We start from the raw sequence: 15,558 nt of genomic DNA, 5'->3' as shown, positions 1-15,558 counted from the left end.
TTTTTTACACGGTGGACGAGTTTAGCAACAGGGCTGAGAAACCTTTTTCACAACAAGCTTGAGCGGATGGCAGTATGATAAAACCTTGGAAATGAAAACGGAAATAAGAACCCCCCACAGACAGCTGCACTGGATCACCTGGTCGCTGTACACCTCACAAAACAGGAACCACGCAAGGGCTTCTCATGCCACTCCCACTTGTACCTTGGTAAGGACAGGCTTTAGTTTTAGGTCATAGAGATTTGTCTATATTACAGATTTATTAGTCACTTCAATTCAAGTAGATTCTGTCCACACTGAGGCATTAGACGTGTCAGATCTACCTTAGGGTTTCAGTCGGCTTCTAGAGCGCTACAGCTGGAACCAGGACAGGAAGCTCAAGTAAGTTAAGAAACCGGTTGGGCCCGCCACTTGGCTCACGTCGACTTCTGGCGGTAGTGGAGAGTCAAGTCGCCACCACTCTTCCATATGAAGTGTTTGACGGTTCGAAGGTCCATATTTGGATCCAATACCTGTTCACACAAAACCAATTGCGTTTTTCCATCAGACTCTGATCCCTCTTAATTTTTTATTCCCTGGCACATATAGACATCCATTCTCTTCCTCCCTCCCCCGCCCCCTTAAGCATCTCTCGGATGGTACACCTGTATGTACCTAGGCATACAGGCACAGGCCTCAGGATAGCTCAGATGATTAGAGTGGTGCTGATAACACCAAGGTTGCAGGTTTGATCTCCATAAGGGACAGCTGCAAATTCTTGCCTTGCAGGGGGTTTGACTAGGTCAGGGGTCTGCAACCTTTAAGACAAAAAGAGCCACTTGGACCCGTTTCCGAAGGAAAAAAAACTGGGAGCCGCAAAACTCGTCATTATAAAAATAACTTTTTTGTCACTTTTTTATTATTTCTTTGTTTGACCCCTCAGAATTACTCCTCCTCATAGAAATAAACGTTAAATTAACAAGTTACCTTTTTTTGTGTGTGTTCTTCACTCCCCTTCAAAACAGTGACCAGCGTACATGCCCCCTTTCAATGCAGTGACCAGCGTACATGCCCCTTACAATGTAGCGGGCCGGCGGGCGGTAAGGTGACGTCGGGACAGTGCGTGACTAACACACGCACCGCCCCCATGCGACGTCACAGCCAGTACAGTGCCCGCCACAGTGGGGAGTGTCGGGGCGCACAATGCGCCTCCTCCCCTCGCTAGTATCCGACCCAGAGCCACGGCAAAGGTGTAAAAGGGCCACATGCGGCTCCGGAGCCGCGGGTTGCCGACCCCTGGACTAGGTGATAGGCTCCCTTCCAGCTCTGTGATTCTATATCCCACCATCAGTTATGAAAGAAACAATATCCATGTGTCTCCCCTCTCAAGCATGCGTCTTTTATTTCCCTGTCAGCCATTAGAAGGCTTGTGCTAGGACTGCAGCCCAAATTTTGGCCACAGCAGCTCATTTTATGCGCCAGAAGTCCCCAAATTCAGCAGTCACCCAGGTACAAGGGCTGTTGGGGCTTTGCAAAAGCAGCATCATCTTCCTTATGACAGGTTTTTCCTGTTCAGGCTGCCTATTTTGGCTACATTACATGACCCAGAGGACGTTCAAAGGCATTCAGATTCCCAAGTCTGCTTTAAGGTAGCAAAGCACAAATTGCTTTCTAATAGCCATCGATGAATGCAAACTTTAAGACTCTTGGAGTAAAGTTCACACCTTATTCAAAATGGAACTTGCATCATGGCAGCCAAGGAAGATGAACCATCGTTTTTAAAGCACGCAACTAAATGAAAATACTTTGAGGTATGAGAAGTGTACTGACGGGGGCTGTCACACACAACACCTTGTTAACTAACAACTTGTGTGAGACCAAGGAACTCTACTTGAGGATTTCAAAGCGGTTCTCTGAGTGCCTTTGGGACTCCAAATTAATTTTACAAGAGGGAATTTGCCAGGGAACCCCTTTTTGGGTTGTTTCCTCCCACTTGGATGGTTGAGGCTCTCTACTGCAAGAAGACATGCAAAGTGAGGTGTTGGTATCCACCAGAGAATCTTCTCCAACCCTGGAGCAGTTGATAATTTCAACCACTGGGAGACAAGACAGTTATTCAGGACAAAAGCGAACCTGTTTTGGCTTGAGCCCGTTTTTGAATTCTCAGAATGTGACAGGTTATGTGCTCCAATGCCACAAACACAACCCCGGCTTTTCTTCTTCTCCAAAATCATTTCATAGGACTTCAAGACCTGCCCCCCCCCCACCAGCCAACATATCCTGCCTTCCTTCTAAGGAACTCAGAATGGCATACAAAATTGTGTCCACTCCACTGAATTCTTAAAACCATCAGAAAGGTAGGCAATGGGGATACCTGGTCCTGGCACAGAAGTTCAATTTTCTCTTCTGCTAAAACAGCAATGTCCTCCTCTTTTTCTTGTTCCCCGGCCTTTTCATTATTGGAAGAGCTAGTTGTCTGAGATTCATTGTCCAGATTTATTATTTTTTCATAAACATGCTCCATCACCTTCCTAACTTGCAACATGTCACTGGCTGACAGTCGATCCCTGTGGAAACAAAGTGTATTTGTGGTTGAGACACGAAGTCTTAGCCGATTGTGGCTCATTATTCCATGCTCCTGGAAACCAAGAGCAGTTTTGTGATTTATTTTATATACTTACTTCTTTAACGTTTTTGCTCCAGAAGAGGAATGAGGTTGGAGGTAGAAAGGAATCTTATTAAATTTTGGCATATTCTTCTACAAAAAAAAAAGCAGAAACTGTAACAAACACATTTACTTACTCCTTAAATGATAAATTAATCTTCTCATTTGCATGAATTTTCTATGTCATTGTTCCCCAGCTTGTTGGTTTTTTTATAGCTAAAACTAAACGATGTTTCACTGACTTAGTTAGTCACAAGAGAAATTTCAGTAGCATTCCTGCCAGCTTAAGCGCAACTCAGCAACTGAAATCATTTTATTTACTTTCAGATAAGGAAACAAGAGAAATAAAATCACAACTAAAGCTGTAAATAAGACGAAACATTTTTAAACTTGCAAAATGCTCTCAGCATATTCCACGTACCTGAAACAGAAACGTGGCCCTTAACAGCCAATTTTTTATTTTATTTTTAATTAAGAGCAAAACCCTACACCAGTTTGGTCTACAATTCCCACCAGCCCCACTTTAGTCCAAAACCAGCTTAGCGAAGGCTGCTCTAGATTTTCTCTCTCTTTCCTGCAAGTCTAGAATATCGAAAAGAAACTTACATCCACAGTGATGTCAATTACCCATTGTGGCACTGTTTCGTTAAGGAGCATGGATTCAGTCTCACCCCCAGAATCCCGACATAGCAACCTAATTGGAAAGAGTTTCAAAATGTGGTACATTGATAGATTAATGTGGGTGGGAGGGAAAGAATCCTTTAAGATGTCGTCTCTGCACAAAAACCAACAGCAAGTGTATGAAAACAAGGAAATACCATTGGAAGTAACAAGGTATACAGTCTGATAGACAAAGGCAAATGTGTTTTAAGACATACTGGGATGAATTTGTGCCTGAAGCTAGTGGCACATGTCCTGCATTGAATTATACTTGGGAACACTTTAAGTTACATGTCTGAATTCGCTTCCTTAGCACAGGCAATTAAAGGCCAGTCCAAAACTACCAACTTCCTCATCTTACTACGATACCTTGAAGGGACGTCAATTTTTAGGACAAAGAGCAAGGTTAAGTCTAATCATATATTTTCCTTCTTGGTCAGGAATGGGTTAACTCCTGTGGTATGTAAGAAGACAGCACATAAAATGTGGTATCAAGAAGGGAGGAAGGGTCCCACTCCACAGATTCTAATTTTGGCTTCTTAGAGCCTATGGAATTCTTCAACTGTTAGCCTGCACCTAAAGTCCATCTTCATTGCTAGGTACCAGTGTAAGAGATAAAACAAAAACCAACAGTTAAAGATGAATAAGATATCCCCAGGAAGTCCTAAAATAAATAAGTAGCCAAGCAGGGCATGCAAAAAAAACCCCAAAACACTTGGGGTATCATAAGTGAATCAATATTCTCCTGTGACAAATCCTTCAGTGGGACAGACTAGCTTTTGATCACAAAAACCAAAAGGGTAGCACTCTTTAACAGAATAGCCCCCCTTCTTCAATGCAGCAGAATGGACAGAGATGCTAATGAATGGATAAAACCTTGGCTCCCCTCTGCCTTCTTCTCCTTTCCTGATGGGATCCACCCCACTGGGATCTGGATCAAGTATTCTCATCTACTACCTTTACTAACTTTTGCCAGCTGGGAGCTCTCTGGAGCAGTGAGCAAGTCCAGACCATTAGCTTATTAGCTGATCAGCCTTGCCACTGAAAGCCCTTCCAGTGACAACTTGCTTTCCTAGGATGTTCCTTCATGGCTCCTGCTACAGAGGGGGGTGGCCACTGAGAGGCAAACTAATTCCCATGCCTCTCCTACTGCTTGGGGAGGGAATTAAGGGGTTCTCCCCACCGCACAAATTGGGCGGATGAGAAATAGTATTTCATAAGAGAGAGGGAAAATTTGCTTCCCAGGAGGCTGCAAAACCGCTGATCTCCAATTAGGAGTCAAAAAGACTGGGGAGAGAGAATGGTTGGGGCCACTTCTTACCTCGTGAGGAATGGTCTGCCTTCTGACATGGGAGCACAGGAGGAGAACTCATTCTTGACTTCTTGTGTAGTGAGAAAGGGTGTGAGCCTTTGGGATGGCACCATGAACAATATCTTAATAAAGCGTTTAAACTCCTTGAGACAATTTATGAAAACACACCTTGCTCCTTCACAGTTTATATGCAGAGAGAATAAAGGACATTTGAAGAGAGGGAAGTGCCCCTTGACAATCAACTTGCTTTGGGTTTAAAAGGTAATGCTGCTTATTATATATTTTCTTAGTGGTCCTTACAACAACCCTGTGAACACAGATCCCCTAGGGCAGATGGACAAGCTGACTGTCTGTGGCTTTCCTAAGGCCATCTAATGGCAGAGGTGAGATTGGAGTCACAGCACTGTCACTAAGTCGCACTATCAAAGAATTCAAGTTTTCCCAACATTTGCTTTTCCAAATCCTGTCACACAGTTTACAACCAATAAGCCAGCAACCTAAACACGAGACGGCAGACGTGCTCCCCTCTCCACCCCAACTTCCCCAGAATTCTTTTTCAGAATTTTTGTACCTAAACAAAGTGCGTCCTCCAGCTTCGCCAAAAATAACTGGCGTGTGCGGTGGCACTTGGAAGTATCCGTTTCCTTTCTGTACTCTGTTCTCCTGCTCGCCGTTCACTATTATAGGAAGGGAAGAAATGGACCACACAGTAATAAGACCATACAGTAGTAATTCAGTTCAAAACAAGCATGTTCCATTTTCTTCACCCCAAGAGATTTTTGAAATTTGTTTCATATTTTTTAATTTACAAGATTTATGCACTGCTTAAAGCCTCAAAGCAATCTACAAAAAGAATAAAACAAAATTATGAGCAAAAACAGTTAAAAACAACCAATTAAAACATTAAAATAAAATAAAACCAAGGATTGGCTAAAACCAGATTAGCACACATATCTGGATAGTCTTGCCTGAACATTTTTTTTAGCAGGAGCTAAAAAGTGCAGGCACCGTTACACTAAAAGATCAATTTCTTACAAAGGTGGAACAAGTATTACGTGGCACCTGCAACTAGTGTCAGTTCTGCAGAGTGAAGCAGTCAATTTGGAATATATAAGATAAAGTGATATCGCAAGTAAACTGGTCCAAGAGCTTTTATATACTAATAGTAAAACCTTGAACTGTAAGCAAACGGGCAGGTCTCTGAGCGGATGTGTCATATGCTGGCAGGGTCTCACCCCTGTTAGCAACCACGCTGCAGCATTCTGCACTAATGGCAGCTTCCGGATCAAGCGCAAGGGAAGCCTCGCATAGAACACGGTGCAGTAATCCAATCCTGAATTAACCACTGCACAAAAACTGCTGTGGCCAAGCTGTCATACCAGTTGCAGCTGGTGAAAAGTGCTTCTAGCCACTGGGGCTATCTAGGTCTCCAGCGACAAAGCTGGACCGAGAACTGGCACCCAGCTGGCTTTTCTCTTGCTAGTAGGATCAGATGTGGATTATACTCCGTATTTACGTATCAAAGCTTACTATACGTACAGGAAGGCATTTCCAATATGCTAAGAAAAAGGAAAGTCTGACCTTTCCACGCAGCACAAAGAATCACTCACCATGGTTCATCTCATTTTCTTCTTCATCCATAGGATTGATGTGGGTTCTAGGCCAATACTCTAAGAGAGCTTGCAGTAAGAGCCCTCCCAGGTTCACTGCATTTTGTAACACAGAAGGGAAAGAAAACAAGAATTTGTCGCCGGTATTTCTAAAAGTTAGAAATGAATTTTTTAATTAAAAAAACTAGCATGTTATTAGTATTAGTTACAGACATTTTTAAGGCTGCCATCCAAAGAACCATGCAGCTGGTTCCACATACCCACGGGGGCTGTTTTGGCCTTGTTTTTCTGGACAGAAAAACAGCCCCTCCCAACGTAAACCTCTTTGGAAACTGAGGGAACTTTCAAAAGCAGGTTTATGATATAGCACGGGACTTTGCTATTCAAAGAGGCAAACCCACAGGACGGGCTCAGGTCCTTGTATGCACTGAGGTAGCTCTTTAGATTTGGACCTTAGTTCATCCTTTCTAACTGAAAGCTCAAAAAGAGCCTTCACTGAAGGGCACTTGTTGAAAACTGAAGTACTGATGCTGCAAGATTTGGTTTGCCTGCAAGATCAGGGTAATGGCTTGCATCCAATGAAGTGCTAATTAACTCACTCCACCAGCAGAAGGATATATGCTTGTGCAACAGATTTCCTCCTCCCTCCTCCCCACTAAATCTGTTCAGGGGGTTCCCCCAACCGTCTGGAGCAGATTTGGGGAGAGCACTGGACACACACGGGGGGAAGAGGGGGTGACATGTAAATCCCTGAGCTTATGGAATGGGTTCATTGAATATCACCCCAAATTTCCAGTCCATGCAGAGGATGAGCTAGTGACAGTCTCACAGATTACACTGCTACAAGTAGCGCAGAACTGTGGACCGAGACAGGCTAGGCAATTTGAGCCTCGCAAAGGGTTAAGTTTCCAAAGAAAACGAAGCCAACACAAACTGCCACAGCAAGAAGTCTGAATTAAAAAGAAAAAGGAAAAATCTCTCGAGCATTTGACGGGGCATAGGGAGATCGCCAAATAGGTTTATATACACTTTTCAGAAACATGGTAAGGTACAAGGAGTTTTGTTGTTTAATGAAATAATGTCAACGCACACTCACATTTTGGATCAGAGCCATCTGGACTGCTAAACCCAGCATCTTTTGCTGAGACCCAAGCTGCAAAGCAGTCACTCTCATCTAAAGTAATTGTCAACATCTGTCAAAACAAGACCGTTGGGAGGAATGCAGTATGAATACTGTATTAAGAACAAAACCTACACATTCAAACCTACAGAAAACTTTGACAAGCACGCTTTGATTATACAAGGATTACATGCAGATGACAACATCTGTCATCTCATCATTACATTAGTATCTGTGTATTAGTTTTACAAGGCCATACAGCAAGATCTTTGAACAGTTGTTCACTACATTTCCACAGTAATTAGTATTCACCAACATGCTAAATACAAATTCTCAAACAAATGTGTGCCTCATTTTCAACTGCGAACAACAAAAGAAATGGTTTCAAACTCTAATGCTGCTGAAAATAAAAAACAAAGACATTACCAATCCCATGGGGATTGGTCATCCAATCCCTGCCAGAAGTGAGAGGGAAGATGATGGGAAGTGATGTCAAGCCCTGCTTTTGGCAAGGATCTTCCTCTGTAGCCCAGTTTAAACCCGAATGAAAAATGCTATCATAGTGATTGACAGGTGATTTGATAAGTTTTGAGATTAAAAAATGCTTGTGTAAGGAATTTGGCACACCTTTTGGAACTAACAATGCAGACTCCAAAGAGGTACTTGACTATATTTAGTTACATTCAAGAGAACTACCATCTCAAACCAAAGGCATACGACCAATGTGCTTCAAACCACCGCTCTTCCTCAAGGACTGTCTTGAACATCAGATTGCAAACTGGTATCTGCACACAACTTCAACCTCTGCTTCATTTAAAACACACACTTTTTTGTGTGTGCACCTAGACATTTTGTCCCTTCCTCTTGGAGGAAACACATGTATACAATATGCATAATCCAATTTCATATATTTAAAATTAAAGTAACTGTTTTGAAAAAACGGGGAGCCCAGGAGCACATAAGAGATGTGTAACATTATGTATAGTGTGGCTTGGGAGAAGTTTTTCTCCCTCTCTCTAGAACTTGGGAACATCCAACTAAACTGAATGCTGCAAGATTCAGGACAGACAGAAGACAGTACAGTCGTACCTTGGTTTTCAAACAGCTTAGTTCTCGAATGTTTTGGCTCCCGAACGCTGCAAACCCTGGAAGTGATTGTTCCGGTTTGCGATCTATATTTGGAAGCTGAACATCCAACGGGGCTTCCGCAGCTTCCGACTGGCTACAGGAGCTTCGCACTTTGGTTTCCAAATGTTTTGGAAGTCGAACAGATTTCTGGAATGGATTCCCTTCAACTTCCAAGGTACGACTGTACTTCCTTCACAAAGCATACAGTTCAACTATGAAATTCGCTCCTCCAGGATGTAGCCTACGCCATCGACTTGGGTGGCTTTAAAATATTCATGGAGCACAAGGCTATCACTGACTACTAGCTATGATGGCTATATTCCACCTCCACTCTCAGCAGCGTGTCTCGGTATAGCAAATGCTGGGTATCACAAGAGGAGAGAAAGCTGATGTGCTCATGTCTTGCTTGCAGGGTTCCCAGGGGCACTCGGGTGGTGAATGTGAGAACAGTATGCTAAACTACATGGGCCTTTGACCTTATCCAGTAGGAGTCCTTTTTAAAAGGTGCGTAAGACCCTTGCCGAGCCTAATTAGGCCCACAGTCTCCTAACCACAATGTCTCAGCCCAATGCACCACACAGGGCTGTTCTAAAAATTACATTGTGGCTGTCTATATATTGTATATATGGCCGTGAGCTCCAAACGAAGGATGAAATATAAATCACCTCAACAACACTGAAATTAATTAAAGAGTGCCTTACCCCAGTTTTTAAGTCTACTGAAAACCAATTTGGCACGTAAACCATTTTAAACCTTTTCTTAATTTCTTCTTCAAAGTCCACTTTCCCAAGGTCTTCTACTTTACATGCCTGTATGTAAGACAACAACAACAGAAAAGGTTATGCAGCAAAGATGTACCACATATCATCAACAAACTTGCACTCCCTGGCAAAGAGTTTGTTTTGAATGAGCTCTCATGTTTATTATGAGTTGCATCCAATTGCGCCACTCAGACCAATAGCAAAGAGCTCCATTAGAGGAATGGGGAGGAAAGCAGCTTTCAACATTTCTTCCACTCCCTTGCAGCCCTCTGAGTCCATAAACCTTTTGAAGTCGGGTCCGCAATCCTCCAAAATAGTTTTAGAGCAGGTACATGCCCTACTTCCAAGAGACGGTGATCTACTCCCACATAAATAAACCGGCAGTGATCTACCCATTGGATTGACCAAATTTGTTGAGCTTTTTTTGGGGGAAGGAGAGCAATGGATCAAAATTCCCCCGGTCACTTGGCACAGCCCTCGGTGAAATCGGCTCTTCCTGACGCCGTCTCCAATCAGCGCCCGGGTTTGCTTTAGCTCGGAAATATAATTGGAAACATATAATTGGAAAGAAGCTAAAGCACATACCATATTTTTCGCCCTATAGGACGCACTTTTTCCCCTCCAAAAATGAAGGGGAAATGTGTGTGCATCCTATGGGGCGAATGCAGGCTTTCGTGAAGCCTGGAGAGCTAGAGGGGTCGGTGCGCACCGACCCCTCTCGCTCTCCAGGCTTCAGGAGAGCCCCACCGCCAGCCCCGCAAACTCGGGGGACAGCGGGGAGGCGGAACGCCGCCATCCCGCTGTCCCCCGACTTGGTTAGAAGGCTGGCAGGGGGGAGAAGCCTGCTCCTCCCGGTCGCCAGCCCCGCAAACTCGGGGGACAGCGAGAGAGGAGCAGCGCGTCTTTACCGCTGTCCCCCGACTTGGTTAGAAGGCTGGTGGGGGGGGGGAAGCCTGCTCCTCCCCGTCACCAGCCCCGCAAACTCGGGGGACAGCGGGGAGGCGCAGCGCGCCATCCCGCTGTCTCCCGACCTGGTTTGGGGGCTGGCGGAGGGACCTGGTTTGGGGGCTGCACGCAGCTTTGGCATCGCTCTGGGTTGCGTTCTGGGGGCTGGGGAAGCTCGGGCTTCCCCTGCTCCAGCCCCGCGCCTGGGGGGGGGAATAAAAAATTTCCCCTTTATTTCTCCCCCCCCCCCAATCTAGGTGCGTCCTATGGGCCGGTGCGTCCTATAGGGCGAAAAATACGGTACATCAAGCAAAATTCGGGAGATAAGACTGCTGATTAATGGATCTCTGTGACTGGAGCAACGGATGGGATAAATAAATCAAGTGATGAACCACCATCAAGAGACTGGTATGTTTCGGAGTGAAACGGAAGGGGGGTGGAGGAAAAAAACTTTTCTTTTCTTTGCCTTATGTGAGTATTAATAACCCTCCACCCCAGAAAGAAGTTTGTGGCATTTTATATTAATCACAAGCAGGAATTCAAGAACTGTGTGGACTGAATTATAGATCAAAGAGATAATTGGTAAACAAAGGAGAACGGAGGAAAATTCTATGACGCAGTTTTAAATGGTGTCTCGCTAAGACAGGCTTGTCCAAGAAAGACGGGGGGGGGGGGACCAGGATCATTGGAATGTGAATCATGACTGGAATGTGATCTAACCTGGCAGAGCCCTCCTGATATTTTGATATACTGGCAAGCCTGGAGAATTAAAGGACAGACCGAGGATAAATTTATTACGGAAGAGTGGAATGGTGTCTGTTCCTAAGTGATATGATTCTTGGAGAGTGTAAAACCCACACAAAGGACGTTTGTCTCCAACCGCTTGTGAAGATTATCAGAGATCGCAAAGGAAGGATTATATGATAATAACAACAAGAAGATGAAGAAAGTAATAAAGAGACTATCTGGACAGAACTGGATAGAACTGTTTAATTAAAGCAGCAACATAAGTGATGCTTGGACCCCCGTCTTGAGCTTGAAGTATGAGTACCCCCAACAAAATTTAAAAATTTGGCTGTATAATTTGGAACTAATGTGATTTGGAAGTAATGTGATTTGATTGGCCTGTTAATAAAAATTATGATTAAAAAACAACAACAAAAAAAAATTCCTTTCCCCTACCCAAGTTCCCCTGATGGAGCCGCCTTGCTGTCAGCTGAGTGATACAGATTGATACAGCCACACATTTCCAATTTCTTTAAAATACACACCCAATGGGGCTTCAAGAAAAAGCAAGGAAAACTAGCTCTCTTAAAACACTCTAGCAGTTACTGTAAATTACTGCTATAAGAGGCATCGCTACTGACCTTTCTCCAGGAACTTGCTCAGCAGTAATTTACTGCCTGATAGGTTGGAACAGTGGTTTTTTGAAGGAGAAAGGAAGAAATGTGCTCTAAGATAATTTAGAGCTTCTGTTTTTAAGCAAGGGATTAATGAGTTTATTGATTTAATCAGGAAGTACTTCTCTTTTTACAAAAGCTAATGGAGAGCTATGAAGAAGCATGAACTATAAAAAATGGCCAAAAACCAGCTGTAAAAGATGTTCCCACCCCAAACGGCCTTTTTGTTCTTCCAAAGCAGCATCCTAAAGGGGATCTACCAACCAAAGCTACACGGTAAACATGAATCCACTGTACATGAAGAAGCAGTTAATATAAGACAACCTAACCACACATATTTGACCAGGCACCTACCTTCAACACGTCCCAGTACGCCACGTTGTTGTTTGTGTCTTTGGTTAATATGTGTCTTTTGTCATTGAGAATGTGGCACTGAATAATACTAGCACCCCCTAGGGAAAAAGAAAAAAGAAAGGGAGGGGGAACCCAAGTAAATCAGACCATCCATGCAGATCTCTCAGCCTGTAAAAGTGTGTAACACAGAAAGACACACAGAAAGCCTGTGTGGGAAAGGATCAGTCGAAAGAAAAAAAGGAAGGTGCCATTTTGAATTTTTTTTAATTTTTCTTTACTCCGATGGAACAGGAATAATTAATATTCTGCATCTCTGGAAGCGCCATGCAGAATTTTATATGGCGTCTGGGTGCCTAGGTACCAGGTGCCTAGGCCTGGATTCCTGAATTGGCAAGTTTTTACTTTAAAGTGGTGGTGGTGGTAGGGAGACACACAAAACAAAACACAGAACAAAACAAGGTTCTCATTAGTCACGGTGATAGTTTGTGCCTGACAGGACCCAAATGTTGAAGAGCCGCACTTCTGTACTTTGCAGGACTCTCTAGCCCCCTTTGCTTAGTCCCAACCAATGCAGATGACATAAGCCCCGATGCTTAAAGGAACAGATTGACCATTTACACAAGATTCTGCAGAAAGATTAAATCTGGATCAAGTACTGTTTATTTCTCTGCCCCCTGCTGCCTCTGCCAGCCCCAAAGCACTACTTTTAAGTAATTCCCCCAGTGTTAACCGCACCTTTAATAACTTGGTCAGGCTGTGTACAAAGGGGTGTGATTGGGTTGGTACAGTCGTTGTCATAGTCCCCGGAAGCTCTAAAGTTGTGAATTCCTTTCAAAGTCTAAAAAATAAATAAAATGAAAGCAAGGGGAGAAGAAGTAAAAGGATCATAATTAGATTCCACTACACAACATGGCCTATGCCCCCTTCTTCAAAGTATCTTTCTCCACCTTAGGGAAACTATTTGTCCAATTTCCATGATGGCCCTTGTGAAAAAAACTACAAATATTCAGACAACACAGGGCCACAAGTAGAGGACCGGATGAATCAAGGTGCAAAACTGGTCCAGAAGGCAGAAGCAGCAAGCTTCACTCATGCCACACTCTTCTATGCAAAGTGCGTAAAGCAGATGAGTCAGTAAAGGTAAAGGGTAAAGGGAACCCCGACCATTAGGTCCAGTCGTGACCGACTCTGGGGTTGCGGAACTCATCTCGCTTTACTGGCCGAGGGAGTCGGCGTACAGCTTCTGGGTCAGGTGGCCAGCATGACTAAGCCACTTCTGGCGAAGCAGAGCAGCGCACGGAAACGCCGTTTACCTTCCTGTCGGACGTGCTTTCAAACTGCTAGGTTGGCAGGAGCAGGGACCGAGCAACGGGAGCTCACCCCGTCGCGGGGATTCGAACCGCCGACCTTCTGATCGGCAAGTCCCAGGCTCTGTGGTTTAACCCACAGTGCCACCCGCCATCCTAGATGAGTCAGTAGGTGATATCTAATGTTAGTCAGCCTCAGAGTAGGCCACAAATGGGTCTACTTGTGAGTTTGACCAACACTGGATATTGCCCAGTGATGGATGCATGTATATTTTAGTATGGTGGAGAGAGTTCCATTTATAGATGAGGGATTCTACAACTTTGCTCAAGTGAGCTTCCCAAGATTATCAAGGAAGGATCAACTATGCACAACTGGGCATATGTAAATTTACACAGGTTTAATTCATTTCTTACCCACTTATTCACAGATGATTTTGTTGTTGCAACCCAGAGGGCTGGAGGAGGGTCAGCTGATCGATCTAGCTCCATCTGAACAATCAAGAAATGAGAAGTGTTACATCATCTTTCTACTGGTGCACACCCATACAATATACAGTATGCTCCTTTATACCAAGTGGAACATAGAATCATAGAATTTTAGTGCTGAAAGGGGCCACATGTTTCACTAGGAGTAAGAAGGAACAGAACCCAGGGCAGAACTAGGCTTCAGGTTAAAATAAAATAAAAAAATCAACATTTCCAGTACAATTGGCAAATTTGCTTTTGAAATTCAGGTGTCAGGTTTCCATACGCATAGTGTACAGATGTATTTAAAAACTGGATTTACAGATGAAATTTATCACAACACAAAGTACTGTTCTAAGACCTACTATATGATCCTGCTTATCTTCCTTAAAATTGACAACCCACCTCACAGACATAAAGGCTCAATCTCAGAGGGCGGCATGGTATTTTTTAATAAAGCTTTACTTTCTAGATGTGTTTTCCGAAGACTGAGCAGATTTCAGCAACCCTGTATTTCTAGTTTGGTTGTACACTGTCATTACTCTATGGATGGTAAGCGGTTGAAGTATTGTGGAACACGTCCAAAGGTTGGCCTTGTTATTAAGTTACAGAAGTTAACATATCCAAATTTAGAAAAAATAATAGTCTACATTTAAGCCAAAAAGCTATATACCGTATTTTTCGCCCTATTGGACGCACCGGCCCATAGGACGCACCTAGTTTTCAGGGGGGGAAATCAAGGAAAAAAATATGATTTCCCCCCCGCAGCTCTGGGAGCAGCGGACAGGCTGCACGCAGCCTGTGCGCTACTCCAAGACCTTCTCCCTGCTTTTGCGGGAGGTGGCGGAATTCCCCCACCTCCCGCAAAAGCCCACAGGAGCCGCGCGCGACTCCTACAGGCTTTTCGACCAGGAGGGAAAAGGGACTGAAATGGCCAGTCAGTCCCTTCTCCCTCCTCGGGGAAAAGCCCCCAAGAGCGACGCGCTCTTCAAAGGGTGCGCGGCTCCTGCGGGCTTTTCTACGAGGTGGGGGAATTCCCCCACCTCCTAGAAAAGCCAGCAGAAGCCATGGAGCCCCTTTAAAGAGCGCGCGGCTTTTGCCTGCTTTTGTGGGAGGTGGGGGATTTCCCCCATCTCCCGCAAAAGCCCACAGGAGGGTTGGAGAGTAGCAGGAAGGCGTGCGACGCCTTCCCGCTGCCCCCCATCCTCTGGGGCTGGCGATGGGGGAAGCGCTGTTTCCCCCCCGCCAGCCTCCAACCCGGGTCGGAGAGTAGCGGGAAGGAGTAGCGCGCCTTCCCGCTGCCCCCCATTCTCTGGGGCTGGCCATGGGGGAAGCGCTGCTTTCCCCACCACCAGCCTCAAAGAGCAGACTCTCCTGGCTTCAGCGTAAGCAGCGCAAAGCCTCCGGAGCGCAGGCTTCGAAGGCTTCACGTTGCTATCGCTGAAGCCAAGGAGCCTGCATTTGCCCCATAAGACGCACATACATTTCCCCTTCATTTTTGGAGGGGAAAAAGTGCGTCTTATAGGGTGAAAAACACGGTAAATAAAACAACATTTGTCATAAAAAATAATCCACCACATTTATGTTAAAAAAAGTATTTATGTCTCATCTTCTTACAGATGCCAACAGTGAGGAAGATCCCCATTTGTGGAATACTCTCTCCAGGGAAGTTTGGCTGGCATATTCATTATACACCTTTAGGTGGCGGGCGAAAACATTACTCTTTAACCAGGCCTTTGGCTGATTAACATCCTCAACCCTTTTTAAAGCATTTGTGGGAGGTGGAAGAGAGGGGTTACTGTTTCATTGTTCTTATTTTTATTATTTATTTTGTGTTTTTATGCTGTGGACT

The 15,558-nt window shown here is 44.5% G+C and overlaps 1 protein-coding gene across 2 annotated transcripts in view; it reads right to left on the bottom strand.

Moving 5' to 3' along the window:
* Positions 1-241: 241 nt before the first annotated feature.
* Positions 242-15,558, bottom strand: part of WDR48 (WD repeat domain 48) — a 58,154-nt gene continuing 42,837 nt past the window's right edge. For both annotated transcript variants that reach the window (XM_081163634.1, XM_081163633.1), the window contains 11 exons: positions 13,656-13,730; positions 12,670-12,772; positions 11,935-12,032; positions 9,176-9,283; positions 7,323-7,419; positions 6,227-6,322; positions 5,188-5,293; positions 3,251-3,338; positions 2,661-2,737; positions 2,354-2,546; positions 242-512 (listed from right to left, as the gene is read on the bottom strand). In XM_081163634.1, coding sequence (XP_081019760.1) covers positions 417-512; positions 2,354-2,546; positions 2,661-2,737; positions 3,251-3,338; positions 5,188-5,293; positions 6,227-6,322; positions 7,323-7,419; positions 9,176-9,283; positions 11,935-12,032; positions 12,670-12,772; positions 13,656-13,730 — 1,137 coding nt within the window. In that variant the 3' untranslated portion in view covers positions 242-416. The remainder of the gene's footprint in view (positions 513-2,353; positions 2,547-2,660; positions 2,738-3,250; positions 3,339-5,187; positions 5,294-6,226; positions 6,323-7,322; positions 7,420-9,175; positions 9,284-11,934; positions 12,033-12,669; positions 12,773-13,655; positions 13,731-15,558) is intronic.

This window comes from Podarcis bocagei, assembly GCF_964188305.1.
Source record: "Podarcis bocagei genome assembly, chromosome: 12".
Taxonomy (NCBI): domain Eukaryota; kingdom Metazoa; phylum Chordata; class Lepidosauria; order Squamata; family Lacertidae; genus Podarcis; species Podarcis bocagei.
This window is presented reverse-complemented; position numbering and strand designations above follow the sequence as displayed.